This window comes from Biomphalaria glabrata, chromosome 8 (genome assembly GCF_947242115.1).
Source record: "Biomphalaria glabrata chromosome 8, xgBioGlab47.1, whole genome shotgun sequence".
Classification (NCBI taxonomy): Eukaryota; Metazoa; Mollusca; class Gastropoda; family Planorbidae; genus Biomphalaria; species Biomphalaria glabrata.
The window spans coordinates 19,233,966-19,253,866 of record NC_074718.1 but is presented as its reverse complement, the minus strand read 5'-3'; the positions used below and the strand labels follow the sequence as shown (position 1 = coordinate 19,253,866).

Here is a 19,901-nt window from a genome sequence, read left to right as displayed (position 1 = left end):
ATGGTACTTCTTATTAGTAAAACCATGCAGAGTTTATAGAGTTATAATGTTCTTAGATTACAAAACATTATCAGAATACTTTTAATCTACAAATCTTTGTTTTGTTCCCTTCTTAAAATTTCTGTTTTAGCTGCTCTCAAAGTATTAGCTTGTATAAAAAAATATGTTTTGTCTATTGGATATATTTCTTTGTATCTCTACTTTACTTTATGATATTTATTTTTGTACATAGTCCAAGATAGGCTGCCCAGTCATATTGTCACAATTGCATGACGCGTAGGACATAATCATCTTCTTTTTTAAAGTAATGTCTGTATTATATAAAGATAAGATCATATAGTCCCAAGTTTGAATCCTGCCACTTCCATTCCCTGCCATCCTTTTGGAGATTTAGACTAGGACTTAACAACAATCTTCATTTCTTAAATAAAGTCTGAAACTTATTAAACAAAACAGACTAAAAACAGAAAATGTTTTTTGGTATTTTACACACAGATGTCCCTCATGCTATCACCTTTGTGGCCTCTTCAAGTACCTACACTATCACCTAATACCTTTGAGTGACCAGAAAATCAGCAGCTTGATCCCCTTGTCCCTCTCTTTTGTTTGGTCCTCTCATTCCCTTTCAGTAGCTTCTTGCTCTACTCACCAATATTCATATGGGTTATTCAAAATAACTTCCCCTTTATTGCACCCGTATCAAACAACTTCATATCGTATCAACCAACCATATAATTAAAATATCTCATTCTTATGAATACATTAAGCAATGTAGCATAGCTCCCTGTTTAAGAAAATTATATATTTATTAGATTGTCTAATCTTTCATTCCTAAATCTAAAACATCTGTTGTACCCTTTGAAAACTAATTTGAAAATAAACACACAGACATTCATGAATTCTTTGATCGACATTATGAAATGAATATCGCACTAAAACATCCTGCTTGAAAAGATTTTGACCCCATTCCTTGATTGCTATGTCACTTGGTTATCACAGTGAGCTCAAAATAGGAATTAAAAAAAAAAAGTCTAAATGTACACATCTTTACACAAAAGCTATTTGAATCATAAGGTTCATAAAAAACTTCATATAAAGCTTGTTGGAAGTTTAAAAAGAAGTTCTCAATTTAATGGCAAATCATATCAGTTTATGGTTAATTTCTTTTATGTTTGTAATATTGACTTACTACATTTGAAGAAGCTATTGTGCATGTTTATATTATACTTTGTGTTTAAAATTTGAAGTTCAAATTAACATTTAATCAACAAGTTACAACAGCATATTCTTCTGTGTCAAATTCAAGTGGAAACAGAAAATTCCCAATCATCTTTTTAGTTTGCCTGGTACTGTGTCTTTGGTTAAAAAGATCTTATTACCTATGTGTCTGGCTTTTTGTCATGTAGGCATGTAGATGGTCTAATCTTTTCATCTTGCTAATTTTTGAACTTGTAAAACCTTATATAAAGTAATGCAATCTGTTATTGATCTTCATGATAATAATGAATCAAATATTTCTGTTTTGTTATTAATTAACATTTTTAAATGAACCTTTTTAATGTACTCTTTTGCTGCAGATGAAACAGATAGTGATTATGAGGGTACACCAGTCAAATACCAACGTAATGATTGGACAACCAAGACTTCAATGCCAAACAATCATAAATTAGCCCAGACTTTCAAGAAAAAAAAAGGAAAAACACAGTATACAAGTGTGAAAACCAAGAATGTTGGCATTGATCCATCAGACTTGGACAAGAATGTTACATCAATGAACTCATCTTTAGTTCAGAAGGATGAGGATACTGATGAACTATTAACAGCATCACAAGATTCTAGTTACAGGTAACATTTTCTGTTTGTTATTTTTGTAGTATTGAGGAAAACTTGATACAATATATAGTCATTACCATTTGCTGGTGTTTGTCTTTTAAGTACCCTATGTTATTGTCAATTTTATACTTTCAGTCTAACTTGATTTAAAGGAACTCATTTTTAGTTGTTTTTTTAGTGAACTCTAGCCTTGCTCTGTAGTTTAGTAGCCATACATACATAAGAATACATTGATAAACCATTCTAAAAAGTTTCTTTATAGGATCAAAAACAAGAATAAAAATAAAATATTTACAATAAAATTCTTAAATAATACTAAATATAGTCATTTACACATGGACAAAAAATAAAATAAATATTATCTGTCTAGCTGAACTTTCTTCATAACAACTTACTACTGTGTCTGCACACATTGGCAATAGTCATGAATTTTTAATATTATGCTGTTTCAACTTAACAGGTGTGTTGTAATAATAAATGGCTCTAAATTAACACCAATAACAGTAAATTCAGGTGTACCTCAAGGAACAGTCAGTCTTAGGTCCACTACTATTTTTAATTTACATAAATGATTTAACAAATTGCATTACTTCAGGAACAAAAGTCAGATTATTTGCAGACGATTGCAAAATTAGAATTAGATGAATTACAGAAATGGGAATCAAATTGGAGCATGTCTTTCCACCCAGAAAAATGTCAGTTATTAAGAGTAACAAAAAAAACAAATAAATTCCACTTGTCTTATTCATGGTAAACCAATAACACAGACTAGAAACGCAAGTTACCTAGGTGTTATACTAAATGAATAACTGTCATGGAATACCCATATTGATGAAACTATAAAAATCAAACAAAGCATTAGGGTTTATGAAAAGAAATTTCTATAAATCAAATATAGAACAAAACTAAAATGTTATTTAACCTTGGTTAGGCCAATAATAGAATATACATCCTCTGTTTGGACCCCTCAGCTCAAACAAAGTAGATTCATAACATACGAATATTCACATTGGACAAAGGTAATACCTATAGTAAAATCACTAAATTTAGAAAGCTTCAAGATAGAAGACTCAAAATTAAAGTAGCAATTATACATCAAACATTGAACAATAATCTTCAAATACAAAAATGAAATCCAATAAAATATTCAGAAAGATAAAGACACATTCCTCGTTCCATGTGCTAGGACAAATTTGTTCAAACGCTATTAGAGCATGAAATGGATTGCCTAAGCCAGCCAGGAAAACCAGTGCTTTGGCAGAATTTAAGTCATTGTTTAACATGCATGACTAGATGCATGATGCCTAGGACATAATCATCTTCTTTTTTGAAGTAACGTCTGTATTTTATAAGATAAGATAAGGAAAAAAGTGTCTTTTTTTATCTGTCATCTACTACATGTGCAAAAAAAACGGAATTAATTGCTGATTTTTGTGTGTATATATATATCTTAGTGATGGTCCAGATTTGCCAGAAGAAAGTATACTTCAAGGTTGGCCTGAAGAAGAAGTTCCCTTAGACTATGATGTAAGTTTCTCTGACACTGCTTTTAAAGTGCTCTGTGACTAAAGATGGTCAGCTTAGTTTGTGTAGGTTGAACCTATCTTGAGAACTGAATTCATTTCAGTGTTCTCCTCAGACTTTTGATTTCACTTTTAAAGTTGTTTAGCAGGTAGGTATTTTAAAGTCCACCAGGACAGAACTATCATATACTTATTGTAACAATGGAAAGAATTTTTAGTACACATTAAAATGAGATCATTTATTGATCTCTTAGATCAAAATGCACATTGGTTTTCACATATGTTTATGTATTTTGCAAGTTTCTTAGCAATTCACATGTAAGGTTTTTGTACAAAGACTCAAAAACGGTGACCGGTCATTTCATCCCCAGTCACTTCATCCCCTGGTCATTTCATCCAGCGGTCATTTCATTCCCAATTAAATATTTTTCTTTTTCATTGTTTAATTGTGCTGTAAAGGCTTTGACTTTAAGCCCTCATTTCATCTAATATATAAATATGATTATGTAGAATGTTTTTTTGACATGTTTCTAATGCGTTTATAGTGTTTCCTCTTCCACTTAGCATTCTTGATGGGAAATCTTATAATATATTGTAAATCTGGATGTGTACTTAGCTATAGCACTTCTATTGGATGTAGGGGATGTAATATTATATTATCCTGCGCATGACGTAATGATCAAAGGCCGAGGTTTGGTGGAAGTAGTGAAAAATCATTTGAGAGATAGAAGTGCGATTAGAATAATTATGATCATGCCGCTGATAACTAATCATCAAAGGCCAAGGTGTGGTGCAAGTAGTGGAAATCTTTTGAGAGATAGAAGTGCGATTAGAATAATTATGACCATGCCGCTGATAACTAATCATCAAAGGCCAAGGTGTGGTGCAAGTAGTGGAAATCTTTTGAGAGATAGAAGTGCGATTAGAATAATTATGACCATGCCGCTGATAACTTATCATCAAAGGCCAAGGTGTGGTGGAAGTACGAACATGTTTCACTATATTTTTAAATCACTCTTTCTTGAAAATGGGCACGTCATTTTTAGCCTTTTCTAATAAAGGCTGACTTCACACATCCTCTGGATATCATGTCGCCTATAATGTTTGCAATATGAATCAATGGATTGTCTTCTGTACTTACAATCGATAGCCATCTTATTGATGTAGATGAACACAAAAACACTTTTTACATGACCTCTATGTTTATACATGTTAAATTTTTATAGTTTTTAATTTTATTCTTATCTAATGTGTTACACTTTTTGTCATTTAATTAAAAAATGAATATATTAAATATTGCTCATTTCACGATGTTTACAATTACTATTTGTTAGACAAAATGGTCAGATGATGAAAATAACTGGGCATGAAATGACCGGGAACCTCAAAAACAAAGATTTACTGCTGCAGGGGTGAATGGCATGCATACATGTGACCATGCCAGACCAAGTAAAAGGCCTTCATCAGTTACTAAACAAACAAAAAAAGACAAACAATTAAAATATGTTTCAGTTCACGTTTTTGTCCAATGTTGTTCTCTATCAAGGCAGAAAAGAAATGGGCTATGCTGGTGTAATCAGAAGGGGGTGGGGATGTCAGGCAAAGATAAATGGAAAAAGGGTAGTAGTGTTAGTGCCCATCTCATAGAGATGGGCAAAAGTTAACTAAAAAGCTAGAAATTTTTAGTTTAACTAAAAAAAATTAGTTAAGGCCATTGTTTAACTAGAAAAAAAAAGTTTAGTTAATGTTGGTCATGTGATATCAATAACTTAAATTATCATAAAAATGATGCAGTGAACAACTATTTAGTCAGTCTGCATTTGAAGAGGGTAAAAGCTTCTATGCAACATTATGAATGGGATTGTTACTAATTTTTTTATGAGCCACGTGGTGGTGTTTAATTTCTGTTTATAGTGGGAGTCTGATTAGTGAGTTAGGTCAATATTATATTTAATGGTTTTGATCAATTCATTGCGGCAAACAATAATTTTTTAACTGCAGGAACATCAACTACACCCTTTTTATAGTCTTAAGACTTATTATTGAGATCTAAGAATCAGCCTATATAAATCTTAAAGCATTAATTAGGATAACCAACTCTAGAAAAAGAAATCTTAATCCACACCCTCTCTTGACCATAAAGTAAATAGACTGTGTCCAACTGAATTTAACAACCTGGTCATCTAGACATAGACATGTAAGCCTAGTGTAGGCCTAGTGTACTGTACGTGTGATACTACAAGACTACCCTGCATTTTTTTCATTACGCGTTATGCAATAGTGTTTGCTTAATGTGGAGTGGTCAGATGAGGCATGGCTAGTCAAGCATGTTCTTTACACTAAAATAGTTACACACCCTCCCAGCTCAGAAAGTAAATAGACGGTGTGTCCGACTGATTTTAACAACCTGGCTAGATAGACGTACACGTGTAGGCCTATATAGCGTACTGAGTGTGCAGTCCATAATGACAAGAACACCCTGTTTTTTTTTCCTTGCGCGTTTAACAGTTATGCAATAGTGTTGTATTTTTAGTGGTCACACAAAAAAAAACATCGGCATGGTTAGTCAAGCATGTACTTTACACTATAAAATAGTTATACAGGTAAAATGTTTCTTAAAACTCCAACAATTTCGATTCTATTTTATTGGTTACTAGATCTAATTTTTAAACTCTAATTGTATGTTATTTAATGAGATTTTAAACTTCACCGGTATAAGTAATTAAAATATCCCGTTAATAATATAATAATTATAATTTAAAAAAAAACAGTAGGCCTACCATTCTTTTCTAAAGGTTTTAATTGAAGGCAAAAATACAAGCACACATATTTATTTAGACATCTTTTTTTTTTTTTTTTTTAATTTTATTGTGTATTAACTTTTATGCAAGAAACATATTTATATAACTGATTTTATTATGGATAAATATTTCTAGTTCAACCCCCCTCCCCAAAAATAAAATAGTTATGAAAAGTTTGTTATAGTTTAGTTTACACTTTATTTTATTTGAAAACTAGTTTTAGTGTTTAACTTTTAAAATTTAGTTTAGTTCCCATCACTACCATCTCATTTGAAATAAAAGTGTGTTGGTTGTTGATCCTGTGAGGTTGAAAGGTGCCTGACATGTAAAAAAGACGGGTGTTTTTGTCATTGCATTGTTGTATAGCAGTGACAAGGAGATCAGTGGTACATCTATGATGTGTGTTGTTGAAATGAATAGAGACAAACTTAGTTGCAAAATTTTAACTGTCTCTAAGGTGTTCTTGGAGTCATGTTTTTTAGGTCATGACTGTGTTTCCAATATAGATCATTTGACATCTTGAGCATATTATACCATATATGACTCCTCTACAATTGCAGTTAAATGTGCCACTGATCTTGATGTTCATTTTAGAACAAGTGATGGTTGGTGTGGCGAGTATGTGTTTGCAGGTCTGACAGTTATGTCGCTAACATGGCCAAGTGCCAGGTTCACTTAAAATGTTGTGCAGTTTAGTATGCACTAATATGTCTTGTAGATTTTGGTCGCGCCTGAATACCACAAGAGTTCCCGAGTATGTACATTGGTTAGGAGAATGTTCAGGTTTTTCATGAAGATGTTTTTGCTTTCACGTTGTGAGGGTGGTAGGTAATTGGTAGGTTAATATCAATATGGGCCTCTCAACATTGCAAGATTTCGTTTTTTTCTTAAAAGCTTGTTCTCTTTTGAGATTTTTCACTCGCAAATGGATTTGTCTAAAATACGTTTTTTGTAGTCTAAATATAAGTGAGAAATCCCTGCTTTGTTTGAATGTTGCTGTATTTTTGCATTCTGCTTTGAGATTTTGAATGTTTTCCATTTAGTTGAAGTTCTTTCTTTTTTTTTTTTTTTTTCTATTAATGAATGCCTTTGAAGCTGAAGGTCTATTTCTCTCTGTTTAATGAACACTTCTCTAATAATGTCTCAAATGGTTCTGATGCTTCATTAGTTATGAAGTTTATTACTGGGTTAACTAAATAGTCTGGCTCTCTCTCTCTTTTTTTTTTCTTTCCTAGTTTCTTATTCTGATGTTGTGCCTCATCATATATCATAATAATAATAATCATCTTTATTGTCCGTAAGGAAATTTGTCTTACAATTTGTGCATTACACCAGACAAAACATTAGAGCTATAAAAAACAAAATGTACATTCACACAAGACTCACTCATAATTTACATGTGAAAAGTTTATATCAGATTTTTTCTATTTAATGATTTGATTGCCAAGGAAACAAAAGAGTGTTTGTGTCTGTTTGTCTTAGCTATCGGTGTCTTGTATATCTTTTGTGATGGTAAAATCACAAAGTCCTGACCCAAAGGTTGATTTTTTATTTCTAGAATCTTTTTAGTTTTTTTAAGGATGTTCGTCTCAAAAAGCTGCCCAAATGGAGTTTGTTTTTTGTCAATGACTTTACCAGCAACATTTAGGATTTTATGAAGTTTACTTTTATTTTTAATGCTCAGATTGCCAGGAACTACCCTGCTTATTTCTTACTTTGGAGACTAGATACCTTACTTTGCAAGAACAAATTTCAGTTGACAAAGAACCTTTTGAAAACATTTCACTGAGTATTTATTGATGACTTGAGTTATGTGATGAAAGATGTAGTAGTCATAGATTGAATCTAGGTCCAATGTCAGTGTTACATTGGTTCTTATAAAGATTTTATCAACTCACACTATCTGTCTGTCTGGTAAAAAGTCTGAACACGCTATTTCTTCCTCACCCAATCTCAGATCAAGCTGAAATTTGCACAATTATTTCTTTTGCCTGACAACAGGTACCTGTCCTAAGGAACAACAAAGCACCAGGCCAGGACTAGACATGGTGTCAGCGAAAATGTTAAAACACAGGGGATAGTGCATTGTTGACAAAATGACTGATCTCTTAAATCTCTGTTGGCAAACTTCTTAAGTCCCTGAGGAAATCTTATGCCAAACTGGGGGGTCGACCACTTAATGAATTTGTTACCAAGTGTTGTATGAGGTTTGCAAGACACCACGTGGGAAGAGGGTCCAGTGACAGATCTTTGTGGAGACAGCTTGCCGCCCAATGCGCCGAACAGCATGGGAGACTCTAAGTCTAAGACAAAACAAGAATCTAAAAAAAATTAACCAATTAGTTAATTTACTACTTTCAAATAAATATTTTGTTTAATATCTGGATCAAGAGAAGAAATTTACTTGACTGATGTGGAGATAATAAGTTGAATTAATCCCCTTTATACTTAGTAGAGAGAAAAGTTTGAAAATAACAATAAAAAACTATTAGACTTTCTATTTTCATAAGCACTTGCCTGGCACAATGGTTAGTGTGTTGGCTTGAGGAGGCTTAACCCTCCAGTTCAAATTTAGGTTGTTCACCTTTTTTTTTTATATAAATTCATATAAAAAGCAATCACCCAGATACCCACTTGTTTCTTCCACCACCTCTTTCCAACTGGTCGAGACAAGTGATAGAATCATTTTGAGAAAGCTAATAAATAGTATGACTTGCCCTAAACAAAAACAATTTTTAAAAATATTTGTAATAGAAAAGATTTATTATTATTAGTCTATATCTATTACAAATTTAATTACATGACTGATCCAAACTAATTGATACAACTACGCTTTAATATAAGCTTTGTTTTCTAAAAAAAAAAAAGTATTTATGTTCTTCTTGTTTAAATGCATGTTTAGAATTGTGTTTTGATCTTCTTATAAAGCTAGGTACCTGTAAGGGTTGTTTTTAAAAAAAAGTCTCATTCAGTTCTATTTTTCTTTTCTCAGAGTCAGACTGGCAGTGAAGACCAAGTACAAAAGCTAATACATTTTCTTTCTGACAACCAAGATATCTATCACAGTATTTTGCTATATGAAGTGAGTTGATTAGCATTACTTGGAACTGCTTTGCGAATATTACAATTCTAATCAATTTTACATATATGTTTTATTGATCTTTATTTTGAGAGTGTTCTTAGTCTAAAAGGCTAGAAAAAATTACACTTAAAGATCTATCTGGATTTTCAAATCCTAAGTCAGTGTGCTTTATGGAGCCCACAAAATGATTTTGGCAAAAAAAAATCCAAATAAAATAGAAAATGATTTTTAACTAGTAACTTATTTTAAAAAAAAACTGAGTACAAATTTCAGTTGTGTTTCAAATAGAGTTTAGTAAGACTCTTCTAGGGTACTTTGAGTTCTACATTTGTACAACTTCTTATCCAACAAATTTTTTTTATCTTTACAGCCTCTGGAGTTAGATGTTTTGAAGAAGAAATTAAGAGATTTTGGAATCAAGCTAGGCTTAGAAAAAATCATGAATTTTCTAGATGAAAGAGTGAGTTAGAAATTACTGTTAGAATAAATCTAGTTGGTCAGTTTTGGTCTGAAATAAATATGTTTTGAAGCTATTACTTTATTTAAATTGCCTTATTTTTTAAATTGTTTTTAACAATATGTTCTATTTTATATAAATTCATTTTATATAATGCTAAATGGCACCTAGCAATCCTATAATGGCATTAGTTTTTTTATCCTATATTAGAACCCTCCAAAAAATGTGATTTTGATTTGTGCCACTGCTCAATAGTGGACAGAATGTTCTACTCTGCTATGCAACTCTCCTGGAACATTTTCTTTTACCTTTAAAAAAAAGCTGATCATTTTAAGCTATTAGTTAGGCGCCTTCTTGCTGTGTCTTGTATAGGTAATTCTAAATGGAGGTAACACATAATAACCAAATCAAATCACACAGTTGAAAGGCCAACAATATAGAAAATACTTGACGCTGATGAATAAGCTATTTAACTCTTTATCTCCTAATCAATAATAGTATCGTTAATTTGACCCCATTAAATGAAATTAATTTTTGTTTATAACCTTTTATCTGTGTTACATAAAAAAAGCATAAATTCTTCTATGATTCTATACCGAAACTAAACGTTTTCTGATTACAAACAAAAATGTTATTGAAATTTAATCAGGACAGGGTAGAATGTACAAATGTGAATAATGAACAATTATGTCAGAAAATAATTATTGAGATAAAGAGTTTAATATGTAATGACCTCTCTCTAAAGCTGCCGTGTATTCTGTGTTTACTTTCATTACACTTCAAAACCTATTCTTGTTTTTAATATTTGTGTCACTGTCACAAAATCAAAACTTGACCCTTGTAATGAAACAAATAACTTTTGCACCTAATTCCTAATCATGTCATAACAATGTGATCACATGCGTCCTATCAATTATAAAAATAATGGCAATGTCTTTAATTCTGAAGATTAAGGATGAATGCAGTGTTTCATATGACTACACAAACCCAATTGCAACCTGTTTCTCATGCAAACAAAGCAGTTGTCCATTTGTCCTGCAGCCTTTGTGAGAGCTCTCCAACTGTCTCTTTGTTTCTCTTGTATTAAAAACAGAATTGACTTTCTTCCTTACTCTAATAAATCACTAGATGTCTTTACATGTGAATCTAATTTTGTTGGACTAGTCCAGCTGTGACATGCTTTGTTTTTCAATCCACAGTGTATTACCTTTACTTTGAAAAATACAAACAAAGGCCAAAATCGATACCAGAGAAGATACCAGACTAAAAAGTCTTCTGGAAAAAAAACAAAACAATCAGAATAAGAATAAAAGAATGAAATTTATTTCTGCACCAAGAATCACTATTAATTTAGGACAATCATACTTTCACAGAATTGTTCAAGAATTGAATTTGAAACAATTGCTGCCCTCATGCCTTGAGTTTGTACAGATTGAACTGCTGTAGTTTATATTAAATGTTATATTGTATATATTAAAATTGGTTAAATTCTGGTACTGGATACGTTTTTATTAGTTATTTTCATGTATGCGAATACAGCACATTGTATAAAAAAAAATTATTGTATAGATCTATGTATTTTTCTCAAATAAATAGTAATTAAACCACATGTTAATAAATAGTTTTTTTGTTATTTTTTTTTACTTCAGAATACTTGTATACAGAGATTCCCTTAGCCCTCTTAATGTTTCCAAAACACTACAGTTCAAGTTGCTTACAGTATTACAGCTATATTCCTTATAGTAGCTCCGTCTTCAGAGAAGGTGGATGTTACTAGAGACCAATTATTATAACGATTGGTCTCAAGTTACCTTATTGTGAGCACAACTCAATGAGTGCCCACTACAACTCCATACTTCCCACTATCTAGCTGTGATGAAATGAAAATGAGAAGCCATCACAATATGTGAGTAGACCTGAGATAAATCCAAGCCCAGTGAGAATTTGTTACATTTTTAGCGGCCCCAGAAAGGGAAAAAGACGCTATTAGTTTTGTGTGAAATGTCTGTCCGTCCCGTTTAGATCTCATAAACTAGAAAAGATAGTGAAAATCTGACATATAATATTTTAGTCCATTCAAAGTTCTGATGCAACTGCTACTTTTTTCTTTTTTAAAAGCGAAAAATCTAATTTTTTAAATCACTTATGCAATTAGTTTTTTCATAAAAACACACCACTGTCACGAGTCGAATGTGACCTATTTCGACCAGTTTCTAGAAGCGAGTTCAAACCAGTGCAAGTGTCCAGCGTAAACAAGTTAATTTTAGGTATCCAATCAAAGACAGAGGTTAAGGGGGAAAAATAGCACACGTCAGCTTCTAGAAGGTCAAAGTTACTAAAATAATTAACGAAGAAGTTTCCATGATTCTGGAATGTACGATCAAACAAAGTATAAATTAGGGGAAAGTCAGTTAGACGGGGTCCAAACATAGTAGTAGTTCTTGTATAGCGATAGTTATCGCTTAAGTCCTCTCTTAGTAAAGGTTTTTTCAAGTTTTGTGATATTAGCGGGTCCATTTAATTAAAGTTTTATTAGTTGAAGTTGAAATTATACTAAGTGAAGTTTCATGTATCTTTAAGTTTTATTTATGAAGTCAAGTTGTTATTGAATTGAGAAGTCATTTTATGTGAAAGTTGAAGAAGTATTATTAAAGAAGTTTTAAGAAAATACAGAGAGATGTTTCTTTCTTCACTTCATATGAATTTATCAACTTATTAATACAATCATCGGTCTGTTCATCACAACCAGTTTTACAACTATTCACTATTAATAGTAACAAATACGCAAGGCTTTTTTTTTTAGTAGGGGAGACTACTATCACTATATTTTCAACATATTTATGCAAATGTTTTTTAGACATTTTGTTATTTTTTTTATTTTTTTTTTACATTTTTATTGCTACTTTGTGTAACTTCTGTCCTACTAACTACTACGTTTACCCAAAAATAATGTTTACTTTTTTTTTCAGGAGAAAAAAAGCTATTTAGTATGCATATAAGTTGGACATAATGTAAAACAACAATTAATAAGTAGGTTTTCATGCAGTGTTTCTCGACAGCGTAAGACGGTATACATCCAATAAGGAAATTTGTATTATTATTTTTTTTTACGAATTTTTTTTTTGTGGACCTGAATAAGACTAAGAGATTGACCCTTTACAAAACAATTAGATCAATTAGATATTTATTATAGGACATATATATCAGTTAGGCAAGGTTCACATTTAATTTCATTCCTTTCACCTATCCTTTGGCTGCTGGGGCACCACCAGGGGCTGACTGGCTATATGGTACACATCAAACAAAATAAATAAATGCTGGTTTAATAATAGACTAAAGAAGCTTTGTAAACAGAAGGAAAACCTATATAGAAAATTTAAAGAAACTAATGCAGAAAGAGTTTACAAAAAGTATATAAAAATTAAACACTTAACCCAAAAAGTAAGCAGACAGCTGCAGAGTGAATACATAAACAATGTAATATCTAAAGACAACAACAAAAACCTATGGTCATACATTAAGTCTAAGAAAATGGAAACAACAGGCGTAGCGCCATTAAAAGATGAACATAACATAATACATAATGATAATGAAACTAAAGCAAACATTCTAAACAAATACTTTGCATCAGCATTCTCAGCCCCAGGAGACAAAGACATATTAGTGAATTTGAACCAAGTAGACAACATAGAAGATATAGTAGTACAAGAAAATGGAATTCAAAAACTATTAGCCAACACCAAACCAAATAAAGCTTCTGGACCTGATGGTATTCCAGCTAGATTACTCAAAGAACTAAGTAATGAGCTAGCCCCAGTGTTCAAAATACTCTTTCAGGCTTCACTTAACCAGGGCAGAGTACCAAAGGACTGGAAAGAAGCTAATGTCACCCCCCTATTTAAAAAAGGAGAAAAATCTGACCCAGGAAACTACAGACCAGTATCACTTACCAGCATCACATGTAAAATCCTAGAACACATAATATGTAGCAACATCATAAACCACTTAGACAAACATAATGTCCTCACACCATACCAACATGGCTTTAGGAAATATAAATCATGTGAAACACAACTAATAGGACTATATGATGATTTTTCAAAAGGTTTAGATAATAGTGAACAAATAGATGCTATCTTACTAGATTTTTCTAAGGCTTTTGACAAAGTTCACCACCATAGTTTGCTTAAAAAATTAAAATATTTCGGCATTAATGGTCCACTGCATCAGTGGATTAAAGACTTTCTGATAGGGAGAGAACAAACTGTAATAATAAATGGCTCTAAATCAACACCGATAACAGTAAACTCAGGTGTACCTCAAGGAACAGTCTTGGGTCCACTACTATTTTTAATTTACATAAATGATTTACCAAATTGCATTAGTTCAGGAACAAAAGTCAGATTATTTGCAGACGATTGCATAATATATAGAACAATAAAAACAACACAAGACACAGATATTTTACAAAGAGAATTAGATGAATTACAGAAATGGGAATCAAATTGGAGCATGTCTTTCCACCCAGAAAAATGTCAGTTGTTAAGAGTAACAAAAAAACTAAAACAAATTAATTCCACTTATCTTATTCATGGCAAACCAGTAACACAGACTAAAAACGCAAAATACCTAGGTGTTATAATAAATGAAAAACTGTCATGGAATCCACATATTGATGAAACTACAAAAAAATCAAACAAAGCATTAGGATTTATTTAAAGAAATTTCTATAAATCAAATAAGAACATAAAACTAAAATGTTATTTAACCTTGGTTAGGCCAATAATAGAATATGCATCCTCTGTTTGGGACCCCTCAACTCAAGAAAACATTAAGAAACTAGAACAGACACAAAATAGAGCAGTGCGATTCATAACAAACGAATATTCACATTTGACTAGAGTAACACCTTTAGTAAAATCACTAAATTTAGAAAGCCTTCAGGACAGAAGGCTCAAAAGTAAAGTAGCAATAATACATAAAACACTGAACCATAATCTTCAAATACAAAAACAAAATTTAATAAAATACTCTGAAAGACACAAAGATAAAGGCACATTCCTCGTCCCATATGCTAGGACAAATTTGTACAAATACTCCTTCTTCCCTAGTGCTATTAGAGCATGGAATAATATGGGTTGCCTGAGCTAGCCAGGAAAACCAGTGACTTGGCAGAATTTAAGTCTTTGGTTAATATGCATGACTAAATGCATGACGCGTAGGACGTAATCATCTTCTTTTTTGAAGTAACGTACGTCTGTATTATATAAGATAAGATAAGATGGGCATTCGGGCAAATGCCCGGTGGGCCGGTACCAAAGTGGGCCGGTAGGTCCACCGAAAGGGCCGCATGAATGCCAGTAAATTGTTTCGAGAATTATATTAGTCTCTTAAAAGGCAACACTTTGAGCGTCATGATTAAATAAAAATATTTTTTGTTTTTTACACTTTTCAAGTCAAATACTAATCTAAAGCATGGTTAGATATCCTTCATCTGTCTATAGTGCTTATAATAGGCGTCTCTACACGATAAAAAAGAAACTTAAGGCATTTATAGAGGACATGTCCAGTCACATACGAATTCTTTTTTTTGTTTGATGGAGTTGGCCCGCTACGAAGTCCTTCACAAATCACAATTATTATCTTGAACAGTGTTGAAATGTGTTGATTGAAATCAAAATACAAAAGAATCTAAATAAGAAGGAACAAAAAATAAGTAATAATAACTATTGCTGGAATGCTGTGCAAAACAATATTACAAAGAGAGTTTATGTTATCACACAAACTCAGAGGCTGCCCTCATCGAATTCACCAATGGACCAGGAATATTCAAGCCATAGTCTTGTTTTTGATCGTTTAAAGTAACAATTTTTTTTTAAATCATTTGGCGTTATATTTCACATAAAAGCAAACAGGACGACACGTCGTCTTTGATAAGACTCTTCTAACTCTTCTGGAATAAGTAGTCGAGTAACGTCACCTAAGAACTTTCTTTTTAATTTCAGGATCTTTGGGCGCCTCTGAGTCCACCCAGCTCTAATGGGTACCTGACATTAGTTGGGGAAAAGCGGTCGGTCTTTGTGCTGACCACATTTCACCCTCGTAAACCGTAGGCCACATAAACAGATGACCTTTACATTATCTGCCATATAGACCACAAAATCTGAAAGGGGAACTTTACTTACTTTACTACTGGGTAATTGAGTAGGCTACTATGCTTTTCGCATCAGATTCACTTCTTAATAATTACATAAAAAATAAATCTGCACCCCCTAAGCAGTAATTTGATAATTTATAGATGTGAATTTTGTTCAAATTGTTTAATACATTTAAATCTAGATCTACGTCTGGCCATCTATTTAGTCTAATTTAGATTGGTGCCATTCACCAACTTTATGATGACAGCATTTACGAATGAACAGGCTTAACGCCATAAGAAACACTAATGCCAAGACGACAAAGTTATTGACTTATGTCGAAATACAAAGAGGCTTTGCTAGAACATGAGATTATCTTGACAACATTTGTTTTACTGAACGTAATGATATTAAAAACAAGTGGATATGTTAATGTTGTGTATGTGTGTAGCCAGCTTTAAGATGCAATCAAACTAGGTTTCCAAGTTAAGGAGAAAGCAGTAGGCCTATATGAGAGTACAGTTCGCTTTCGGACCTTGCGATCTATAGATCAGTTGTTAAGATCATTTGTTTCTTTGCCAATGGCTAACGAGCAGGGTGTCATGTGGCCATCACAATGACCAACAGCCTTTACTTTCTCAACTAAAGTGAGGTACCCGTTAAAGTTGGGTGGACTCAGGGGAGCCCTAAGAATCCCGAAATTCAAAATCCTAGTCTTCAACGAGATTCGAACCCGGGACCCCAGGATCAGAAGCGCTTAACCACTCAGCCACCGAGCCCCCGTGACCTTGTGGGATAGACGGTTAAAATAATGGAGAATGAAGAGTTGTATTTGTAAATTGAAGTTCAAATGTCTGAGAATATGGCGAGGAGAGAAAGTGAATCCTAAACAATGTGTTCGTTAATGGGGGATTTTTAGATGTCTAGAATGTGAATGTTAATGTATATGGTAGCAAGAACTTTTCACAATAAGAGATACTTTATTCATTTAGTATGAGCGCTTATTAGATAGTTTCAAAATCATCTAATAAATTATTCATATACTAACTACTTTCGATACATTATTAAAATTTACACTATGATTTTGAGGTTAGGTATGATTGGACATACATCATGTGGCATACAATTGGTGGGCCGAATCGTATAGAAATGTCCGGGCCGGTTTTGGCGGTAAAACTTTACATCGCAGGACCCTAGTTTTTCAGGTCAATTATTTGGCAGCTGTCTATCCGCACGTATGATGACGTACTGACGTGACCTCACCTGCTCGCGCGCAGAGCGCGCCCGGTCACTGACCTCTCTCTCTCTCTCTCTTCTTTTAGTACGTTAAATCGTAGATGTATGTAATATAGATTTAGATTTTTTTGTACAATTTATTCTTGGAATAACTATTAATGTTTAGATGGTATTTTATGTTTTTAATTGGGGAATTTTTATTAATATATTATTAATTAATTACAGACCTACGTATCTTTGCTAAAAAAATAATATTATAAATCTAATCGTGATAAATCTAATCGTGTGTTAACTGTTTTGTTTCTTTTAAATACGTATTGAAATACATTTTTTTCTGCTCTCGTTTTTTTTTTTTTAGAGTATGTAATCTTATTTTTCTACTTTAAAAATAATTATAATTATTAAATATGCAAGCAAAAAATGTGTATTTTGTATATTTTTATGTTTGCGGAAATATAGGCACAGGGTTGACGTACTGCCGTAAATCCATAACTGGATTTTTATATTACGAGTACGCTTCAAATGGACATTTTGTTAACCATGACGAGGTTGCCGACTTCTGTCTTGAAAGACAAAGGATGTAAATAACGTACTCACATGAAAAACTAGTTTGTGTTTCCTTTTGAGTCCACGAACAATCGGATCCTACTAAGTAAGCCGATTCCGAAGCGGCAAAGTTAGCCACTGTTCGTATGTCTGAATGCTCCTGTTTTAGGGCTATCTAACAGGGCTGCTTTTTTTGTGCATCCCCTTTTTTATGGCAACTTCATTTCTTTCGCTATCGGCGAGGTTCGTACCAGCACGCTCAGTTTGTTCTGTTGTCCATCCTGCGCGATGTTCTCAAACTATTTGTTTATACCTGTAGTCGTCAAGATAGGGACGGCCCAGGAATATATGGTGCCGCAATTTGGAAGCAGATGTCAAGCAGATAGGCAAGACGTGGGGACAGTTGGAGAGAGTCTAACTTGACTCGCTGATTCTTAAGATGAAGGTTTATGTTTCTCATCTTTGCTGCCACTTGCAGTTTTCTCAGTCTCGTAAATGGTCCTGACGTTCCTTGTACTGATGATGGTGAAGGTCGGATAATCCTGGCGCCGAACAGCTGGAGATCCATCTTCTTCCAGGTTCTCTGTTTGGTTTTTCAAGTTCTTTATTGTTTAGGTCAAGTGACCCTAGCATCATATAAGTAGATCAAATTTTTACGGAATAGGCTACTTCCAAATATTTGAGATTTTCTCTACTCCTCGACTAAGCTAAGCCGAAATGAACTAAGATACACGTCCAAAAATCTCTATAAAATGTTTACAAAGCTGTGCGTTTTCTAGTTTGTGAACCTAGTATAAAATGCAAAGGTTTATAGACGCCAACTAAATTAGGTAACTTTTGGAGTGCTTGGAGTGAATGGAAAAATTCAAATCCAGCAGTGCGCGGGGACCTGGGCGGGTGTCTTGTGGGGGGGGGGGGCTGAGCCGTAAGGGTAAACTACAGGGTGCGTCAAAAAAATGGTTCAAAGTTCCTCTAGTCCTGTAGCCCAGATGGCCCGCTCTGAGTCAATCGGCTGGTCGAGCTGAGCTACCAGCATAGGTCATCGACCTAAAGGGTCAATCAGGGAGCTGCTGTATCCAGTTTCAAAGCTCCTGATTTGAAACACGATCCTCCAAGAATGACACATTATGGTATAATACTGTCTAAGTGGGCTCAGAGGGCACTGGTAGGATGAGAAGCGCATGGACCACGGTTAATAATAGCCTCATTCCATTCAGTGAAGAAGAGGATTAACTTAGATATTGTCTTAACAACAAATGACAGTGAAGAGGAAGAGAAGGATAATATTTACAACAGACTGACTATCATCATACTCGACAGACTTAAAAAGAGAGAGATAGGGACGGCCCAGGAATATATGGCGCCGCAATTTGGAAGCAGATGTCAAGCAGATGGGCAAGACGTGGGGACAGTTGGAGAGACACCCCAGAACCGAGACGCCTTGAAGAAGCTGGCTGGTGGCCTATGTCCCATAAGGGACCACAGGCAGAGATGAGATGATGATGGCCAACCATGTACATCTAATAATAGGCTTGCAATTCTTTGCACTATAAAAGGTATATTAGAAAGTTCTTCAACTTCGTACGAGTCAAAACGTTGATTTGGAATAAATAAATAAAAAAATACGAGCAAGAGCATTATGAATCAACTGAATTTGCTGGGTATATTGGTGGTGAAACGCAGATATCTCAGGCCCTGCTCAGTCACGGTGAAAGACAGGGCATTTGAATACTTTTGTCCAAGCATATGGAATAAGAAAAGTGCCTTTATCGGCTTCAACAATCTGTAGATGAGAGGCTCAGAGAAGAACAAGCAGGCTTCCAAAGAGGCAGAACATGTGCAGAGCAGATCTTCGTTCTACGAAATATCATAGAACAAAGTATTGAGAACCAATAATGGCTAACGATCAGTTTCGTAGACTTTAAGAAAGCGTTTGATAGTGTCCACCGAGAATCAGTATGGAAAATAGCACCGGTATAGCCCTGGTGGGTTCATTCTGAACACCCGAATGGCTCGACCCTTGTTGGACTCGATGGCGGGTGGGGAGCACAAGTGATGAACAGCCACAATTGTTTATGGACAACAGAAAAAAAAAAACTACTTGCCCCAGATTTATGTCTGGGCAAGAAAGGAAGAATGGAAGAAAGAAAGAAGGAGGGCACAAGAAACTCTATCAAGCCATCATTTCTGGTGGCCAGGTGTACAGAAGAGGGGAAAAGCCTAACAAAGATGAGACCTTTTCTCATCTACAATGCATTTAAGGCAGTAGCTGGAGAGCCCAAGAGT

At 33.6% G+C, this 19,901-nt stretch overlaps 1 protein-coding gene across 3 annotated transcripts in view; it reads left to right on the top strand.

Moving 5' to 3' along the window:
• LOC106053481 (uncharacterized) overlaps positions 1-11,315 on the top strand; it is a 50,034-nt gene extending 38,719 nt beyond the window's left edge. For all 3 annotated transcript variants that reach the window (XM_056037180.1, XM_056037178.1, XM_056037179.1), the window contains exons 17-21: positions 1,578-1,845; positions 3,288-3,360; positions 9,150-9,239; positions 9,610-9,699; positions 10,896-11,315. In XM_056037180.1, coding sequence (XP_055893155.1) covers positions 1,578-1,845; positions 3,288-3,360; positions 9,150-9,239; positions 9,610-9,699; positions 10,896-11,000 — 626 coding nt within the window. In that variant the 3' untranslated portion in view covers positions 11,001-11,315. The remainder of the gene's footprint in view (positions 1-1,577; positions 1,846-3,287; positions 3,361-9,149; positions 9,240-9,609; positions 9,700-10,895) is intronic.
• The last annotated feature ends 8,586 nt before the right edge of the window (positions 11,316-19,901 follow it).